The 7,845-nt window shown below is 45.7% G+C and overlaps 1 protein-coding gene across 1 annotated transcript; it reads right to left on the reverse strand.

Annotated features, from left to right (window-relative positions):
* Positions 1-1,522: 1,522 nt before the first annotated feature.
* LOC123449529 (beta-galactosidase 5) lies at positions 1,523-7,589 on the reverse strand. The gene is made up of 19 exons (XM_045126780.1): positions 7,173-7,589; positions 6,658-6,753; positions 6,446-6,558; positions 6,209-6,275; positions 6,020-6,112; positions 5,587-5,730; positions 5,116-5,204; positions 4,862-4,967; positions 4,664-4,751; positions 4,383-4,501; positions 4,144-4,305; positions 3,851-4,029; positions 3,603-3,712; positions 3,404-3,513; positions 3,206-3,316; positions 3,005-3,118; positions 2,719-2,921; positions 2,173-2,509; positions 1,523-2,021 (listed from the first exon to the last, which is right to left on the reverse strand). Exons 1-19 carry the CDS (start codon positions 7,353-7,355, stop codon positions 1,902-1,904), a joined length of 2,544 nt encoding a protein of 847 aa, XP_044982715.1. The 5' UTR covers positions 7,356-7,589; the 3' UTR covers positions 1,523-1,901.
* Between the last annotated feature and the right edge of the window lie 256 nt (positions 7,590-7,845).

Consider the following 7,845-nt stretch of genomic DNA (forward strand, 5'->3'; position numbering starts at 1 on the left):
GCACATGCACATGAGCAGGGCTGCTAGCCCTAACCATACGACTGAGAGAGTCTGAGGCTGGTCGTAGTGGAGACTAACATATATTAGTATCATGCATATGATATTATTGTATGATATTATTTTTATAATGTATAATATCATAAACTAGTACTTTTTCCGTTACGGTTTAGAAGACACATTTAAACTTGCGTGCATTTTCAAAATATACAAGGTTTAAGGCATGAAAGCAATTACTCTTATTAATTAGTACTAGTACTACTTTTGCATGCGCCTTCCTAATTTGCTGCTCGCGCATTAATAATAGTATTTTCTCAGTTGATTAGGCGCATTAACATATAAACCTACTACATCTCACAACCAATCAGTGACTACCTTGGTCCCAGAGATTTTTCAAGCGTGCCTTCTAAACCGTGACGGAGGGAGTATCATAAGTGGTATTATTTATTGCCATGCATGACAGAAAGTAACATTGCATTTAACATGTTATGGTATCTATCTATGTTACACTAACCATCTTTTTTTTTAATTGTCTGTCACATCAGCATGTTTCCTAGCCCCAAGTATATGATACTACCTTAGTTACTCATATTATGATCAACCTCTACCTCTATGGCTTTCATTGACCATCTCCTCCTAGTAAACAATGCATGAGACGAGGGCATGCGCCAAAACCCACAAGCCCATGCGCTGCACCGCACGCACACGGCGAGGACAAGAACTCGGGAGTTGAGACGGCGGACGGGCGTCGGCAACCGCGACCCTCGGCCCGCCTGTGCGGCCCAGACGTCGTCCCAAAGGAGGAGGACGAGGGAGGGAGCACATCGTCAAAAAGGACCCTACAACTCCTTTTATCATCGCGCCTGCGCCGGAGGTCCGCCGCGGCACGCCGTCTTTTGTGTCTTTCAGCAGCCTTGTGTCTCTTCGCTAGATTTAGGGTTCGTGCTTCAGACAAATCCTGCACGGCCGTACTTGCATTGCTCCTATAGTCCTAGACTAGAATCCTTTTTTTCCATCCCTTCACCCCTTTGCGTTCTTCTACACTGCTTCCGTGTATGTAGCATATGTACTCTAGCGTTGAACGAGCGCATGGCTCTTCTTTTTAGATTGTGGTTATGCAAATCTCTGCTACTTCTTGGGCATTATCATTCGTGTTGTGTGATCGTGTCGCGCTTGAGTCGTTCTTCAGGCTCGAGCAATGCTGCTGCACGCCAACTTGCTTGCCTGTCAGTAATTCCGCTTCATTATTAGGTCCACCTCTACCTCTATGGCTTTCAGGATGATGCTCTGTCGGTCATGAGGCTGTCTGGCACCGGCCTCTGCGAACATTACTCATATTTGTTTTCAGACATGAAACTGTCATGTTGATTATTTCACATTTGCTTTTCTACAGTGCCAATCTACATGGCAATAATAAAACTTCCTTCAGATTTCAGGCTCTTGAAACACAAAATCACCAGCAAAACACAGCTCAAGAACCAAGAGCAAGCGACCAGCACCATGTCCATGCTCACGGAACGCACGATTAAAAACAAGTATTTTCAAAAGGAAGGATACAACATCTTCTCTTCTTCAAGAAAGATGACACACAGCCCATGCATACCCGCAACACCAGCAAAATAATCTTCTGCACCTTACTCCCCCCTACACTCCATTCCAGGACCAGCCTCGACTACCAGCTGGTCGCTTTTGAACAATTCATGGAGATACAGAGCAGAGCACCAATCCTAATCTGAAATCACAATGCTAGAAATGGCAAATGGCCTTCTAAATCCTCCAGCCACGTCTACGCCGACTCGGTAGTACTTTACAGTTGAACTTCACCTCCGGATCACTTCCCGTGTGCTCAATCGGTCACGCACAAGGCCGTGTCGTCTTTAAATTAGTATAGTCGGAGGAGTTGCCTATGTACCAGGAGAGCATACCGCCTCGACCGCCACCCTCTTCATCACATTCGGGCAGGGGTCTCCGCCGAAGTTGTCGGGGGAGATGGTGACGGCGCATCTCTGCTTCCCGATGCAATTCTGTTCAAATGAACACGGAAAATCAGCCAGTAGGATAACAATGTGAACATGGGCATTTTGTAGCATTCTGCCGCAGAGTTATATGTTTCCTTCAAAGTTGTTTTGTTCAAAGCAGGGTCGAGTGAGACAAAACAAAATCAAAATAACTGACCTCAAGAACAGTCTGTGACTTGGTTGAATGGCACTGCCCTTGTTCGAAACTTCCGCAAGTCCCAAGAGGTGTCCCGAAGCTTGCAAACTTGATGGCAGAAATAGACTGCCCAGGTGCGCATCTTAGATGTACCTTCGACCTGCGCAACTCAGGTTTAGCTTCCCCTGAGTTCTCAGTTTGCCAGTTCTTGATACTTGGATGAAACTCTGATACATCAGCACAGACATTTGAGACTGATCTCTTCACAAGGGAAATCTTCGAAGTATCCCCGCCAAGTTCCTCGAAAACAACTAACAGATTTCTAGTCGGTTGCAACCAGGATTTTGGTACATGATACCTGAATATAGTGGTTTAAACCATTTAGTTAACAGAGTAGCAACAATACTTTCCTAACAAGAGCACAACCACAAAAATATTTGGAGCTCCAGTATTAATGATGAAGGAAAAGGAGAGAAGTATCAAGCTGTATGATTTTAAATACTACAGATAAAAATGAGGCAACAGGCTGGTCATTTCAAATTAGGATATTGCTGTAAATGGTCTTACCAACGTTGTGTGGGCTGACCGCAACCTGCTTGACATTTGATTGCTCGGAATGACCCAGTGTAACTGCAATCTTTGCAGTCCCCAGTTGCATATGCTAACGAGTACCGTCCAATGCTTTGTCCGTTTATCCAGATTTGTCCCTTACCCATGCTACCCATATCCAGAGCCAGTGGTTCATCGCCACTTGGAGTATCAAAGTATGCCTATAAAAACAAGCAGTTGTAAGAGTGAGATTGAAAATATTAAATCACGGAAGGGTTCTTGCAAGATTGTTTTTTTTCCTTACCCTATACCATGCCAATGGCATTTGGTTTTGTGCAATCAATGATCCTTGCATCCATTCAACTGAACTTGCACCTTCTAAGGAGTTCAGGTTCATTTGTTCACCTTTCAGACCAACCTAGAATGGATAAAGGTACATTATTTACCTTCTTTCTTACTTAAACATAAACTAGTCAACGAAGAAGTTAACGGATGGTGCACTTACCTGATAGGTCCATGTCTGCCAGGTCAGATCTCGCGAACCTTCATCCAAACCATGAAGCACAACAGGGCCATTGACACCAGTATTCCATGTCTCATAATGCACCCCGATATTCTATAATACAGGGACAAGAATAGTTCAGTCATATACAAGATTATTAGTTGTTGGTCAACAATTCCATGCAGCGAGGAGGGAACGAACCGGCAGCCCACAAGCAACACTCAGCAGTGAAATTTTGTTAGTACCGGCACGAAGTTTAACATCACCCTTGTATGAAATTCTTTTATCTTCCCTGGTTCCAGAAGCAGAACCTACGCCAGAATAAAAATTATTTTATTCACAATTCAGTTTCCACAATGCTATTGTTGTATAGACAAGAGAGCAGTTTCATGTGGGAAACCTTGTAGCTGTCCATTGACAAAGATATGCAAGGCATGGCCAGCAGACTGCACAGTGAGGGACAAAGGCTTGCCACCTTGTAGAGACTTCTCCGAGGGGCTTACATCCACACTGTAATAATCATTTTAAGCATATTATATTTCACCATGAAAGACATGTCCCTCGTTCTTTCATAAACAGGAAACCAAAGGAAAGTTTTACAAACAGATGAAACTCCAATAAAGTTAGATTTAGAGATAACTTGTTTACCTGGTCATGTACCAAAGATAATCACTGGTGTCTCTCGTGACGTTAAGCTGTTCGAGTAGACCAGTTGTGGTGAGCAACGGAGCAGCTGCTAGTGAACCAACCTCCTCATCATACCTCTCCCACATCATTGAAGAGGCCCCGTCGGACCACATTTGCATTTGAGATGTCTGAACACCAACCTGTGGAGATAATAACAGTTTGGACCAGTTAAGCAAACTCCTCATATAATGGACTGAAATAATAAGACCGGAGAACGACATAATACCATACGCTTAAGCACAAACGAAACTTACTGTTGCAGTGTTATAAACAACTGTTTTGCAATCAGGAAGGATGCTGATTGACCAAGGTGGGAGACTATAATGCTCATTGTCGAAGACAATTTTTGCATGAGAGTTGGAATTATAGTTTGCGAGAAAAGCTGCACAACCAGATGGAGATCGGTAGACATGGGCCTGAAGTACAAGTTGTAGGTGTAAGTGACCATATACTATATGCACTTCATTGATGGGAAATGGTAATCAAGACAAACCTCTTGCATACTTCCAAGGGAAGTCACAGTTGGATCAACAGAAACCAATGCCTGCTCACATAACTTGATAGCTTTATGAAGTTCTTTAAGATGTCCATACTTTGGTTCTCTTGCAAGTCCTGGTTAGTAACAAAGCAGAGTTTAGGTAAAAATGATCTAGCCCATTTAGTAGAACTTCAATTCTTCATACATCAAAAGTTACCACTATGCACAAAATAGCCAAATAATAGACACAGACAGTGATCATACTAACAGAAAAAACTATATATTTCTAAACTTACCATATTCATCAAGTGGAGCATCATAATCGTAGCTTGTGGTGATGAAGGGACCTCCAGCGGTGCGCCCAAAATTTGTTCCGCCATGGTACTTTGTTCAGAAAAAATAAAATAACACTGACCGTGAATATCTCCCCCCAGAAGCTTCAAGAAAACTTACTATTGTTAATAAGCATATCTACAATGTATTTTCTGCCATACCATGTAGTAGTTGATAAAAGAACCACCCTTCTGCACAAAGCGAGCAACAGCAAATGAAAGATCTTCAACTGGTCGTTTACGGATGGTCCCACCAAATTCGGTAAACCTACATTATTGTTCATATTAATGCAATTGTACAAAGAAACACTAGGATCAACAGAATCCGAATGATGAACATGTGAGTTGCATCAATGAAAAATGTAGCTGTACAATTTTCGCTGTAGATTTTATATTTCCCTCGAACGAGAACTTACCAACCAGTCCAAGCTTCAGTCCACATGGTAGGCTTGGAAGGCGTGTTCGGTGTAAATGCATCACAGTAGAAACCATTGCATGCGTTTATCTGTGCAAAGGACAAGTTAAATGCAATTTGAACTACTTGTTCGACTAGAGAGACAAGATGTATCATACTCCGTGATAGTGCATTTCACAGTCAAAGTTAGTAGCCATCGATTTGACTATAGCTATAAAACGAGTGTACTACTCCTATTCTGTATACAAACTGGAACCGGATATTTTCGTAACCTAGAACACTAAATGGAACCCCTTATGGATATAACCTGCACTAAGATCACAGAAATATGCATCAGCATGCTTTGCACCCTTGTTACAACTTACAAGACCAGAAAAACATGCAATTAAACATTTAAGAGGCCAAATAATCATCAGTTTGCAACGTTTGCGCCATGATCCTTTTAATTCGACATGGGACAAGATTAACATACCACTGGATCTGGTGCGTCTTCCTGCTTGCACATCACCCACGGCACACCGGTGTCCAATCCCACGGCCATCTTTGCCGCCCAGTCACTGTATGACTTGCCAGCAGCCCCAAACTCTTTCTCTTCTGGCCCATACTCATTCTCAATCTGCACTCCAAATAACAACAGGCAACACCATGAGCAACCCAGGAAAATACGCGCATTATGACAAACCGTGTTGAAAAGCGCTGAATCACTGATTTCAAGCAAGAATAAAAGATAACAATAAGCAGAGCACTTGCAACAAATGAGAATGGGCAGTTTTGCATGTCATGGAAGAAAATTTATTTATTTCAGCGTTATGTACATGGCAAGTTAGCAACTATCTCAGCATGCAGTAAACTATCTCAACATGTCAAACATTTGCATTCAGCTCGAAGAGAATGTGCACACTTGCCTGAGAAAGGATAATGGGGCCACCTTGGGAAGCAAAGAGCTCCTCGCTCTTCATCATCCCCACAATCTTCTCGGTGAACCCCTGCATTGCCGCCTGCAAAAACAAAACAAAAGGGGCATTGCCACAAACCTAAGCAAAAGAAGACCCGCACCCCAGACAAGATCCAGAAATTGTGGAGGATGCAATTACCTTGAACGGCTCGTTGTCCGTCCTGAAGCTGATGCCCGGAACATACTTCAGCCAGACCGGAAAGCCGCTGCATGAATCGCACGGAAACGGAAGGACACAAGTCAAGTAGACGAACAAAAGCAGATCACACGCATTCACCAAACTGGAAGCAGCAGCAGCACGATGCCAGTAAATAATGCCATTTCTACCGTCGTGGTGGTTTTCGAACAAGTTGCGATGAGGAGTAAATGTGCATACCCGAAATTCCACTCCCCGCAAATGTAGGGACCGATGCGGAGATGTACAAACAGCCCGGCCTTCTGGGCGGTCTTAATGAACTTGACCAAATCGTACCTCCCTTCGAAGTTGTACTGCAGCAAGCGGGAAAATTACCACTGGAATTCCATGTCTCTTGTAACAGCAGCGCACACTGAATGGTAAGTAGGTGGTGATAAGTGTGAGTGTAGTACGCTTCCAGGGGTTGGCTCATGCCCGTTCCAGAAGACGTAGGTCTGGATCACGTCCAGGCCTCCGTCTTTCGCCTTCTGAATCAGCCCTTCCCACATCTGATGTACAGGAGCAGCATCAATGGACGGACGAACAGTCAGTGGTGAGTCAACCAGCCAAAGATTCGGAAACATGTGAACAAAAATCTAGTAACATTGGGCCCAGAAATGCCCCAAAATGGTTGCGGGAGCAGGAAAACCGAGCAGCATTTGGAGAAAATCTAGAAAAGGGGAATCCGCAAGGATAGGGAGATGTCGATGTCTGTCGCTTGAAAACATTGGGCGCAAAGGGGGGAAACGAAACGTACGGGCAAGCAAGCATGGAAGCAAGGAGCGTTTCACTTTTTTCCATGGCAGCTCCACCAAGAAACGCCATTAAACCACCCAGGAAACTCCCGTACGCCCCCTTCCACGGAAAAAAGCAAGAAGAAAAGGAAAAAGGAGACGCTTTCGGAAGGAAGGCGGCCGGGTTGCTTTACCTCGGGGGTGCTCCGGGGGTAATGTATGGATCCGGAGAAGAGGATCCGCCTCTGGCCGTTGATGAGCACCGCCTTCCGGTCGTAGGTGACCGCGCCGTCCACGGCGGCCGCCAGCACGGACCCCGCCGCCGCCGCCGCCACGGCCAGGCACAGCAGGCCCGCAGCCGCCCACCGCCGCGCCATCACAGCAGGGCTGGAGGAGACGGAGGAGGAGGAAGAAGAAGACAGCACGCGAGGACGGGCACACGCAAATGCGCCTGTGCCTTGCGTGGTCTTCACTGGTCTTCCTCCCTCCACTCCACTCCACCACGGACGGACCTCCTTCTCCTTCCCCGTGTTTTGTTGGTGGGTTTCTAGGATTCCTTGGCGAGGTTCTTGGGAGGGGCGTCGGCCAGTGGGTGGGGGCAGCGTCGCGGCTCACTGGAGCTTTTGGCCCATGGTGAGTATTTTATTGTCCCTCAACCACCTTCTCTCTCCTCTCGCTCGCACGCAGAGCGAAACTACTCGGACGGGCCGGGGAGAGAGAGGAGGGAGGGCGTAGGTGTGGGACAGCGGGGAGTAGCGTGGTGGTGGCGGTGGTACGAGCATGGCATGGCAGCTCATCATGCATGGTGGCCTCCCTCCCTGTGACCTAGACAGACGCGGCCAGCTCTGGCATAGCTGAGCCACTGGT

The sequence above is a fragment of the Hordeum vulgare genome, chromosome 4H (genome assembly GCF_904849725.1).
Source record: "Hordeum vulgare subsp. vulgare chromosome 4H, MorexV3_pseudomolecules_assembly, whole genome shotgun sequence".
NCBI lineage: Eukaryota > Viridiplantae > Streptophyta > Magnoliopsida > Poales > Poaceae > Hordeum > Hordeum vulgare.

What these genes read in the sequence shown, in the direction of transcription:
- LOC123449529 (XM_045126780.1), bottom strand. Translation starts at nt 7,355, where the DNA reads ATGGCGCGGCGGTGGGCGGCTGCGGGCCTGCTGTGCCTGGCCGTGGCG. An exon ending in GTGTTGCTTGTGGGCTGCCG is followed by an intron (nt 3,317 to 3,403) that starts GTTCGTTCCCTC and finishes CCTGTATTATAG; the next exon opens with AATATCGGGGTGCATTATGA. An exon ending in GGTCAGCCCACACAACGTTG is followed by an intron (nt 2,510 to 2,718) that starts GTAAGACCATTT and finishes CACTATATTCAG; the next exon opens with GTATCATGTACCAAAATCCT.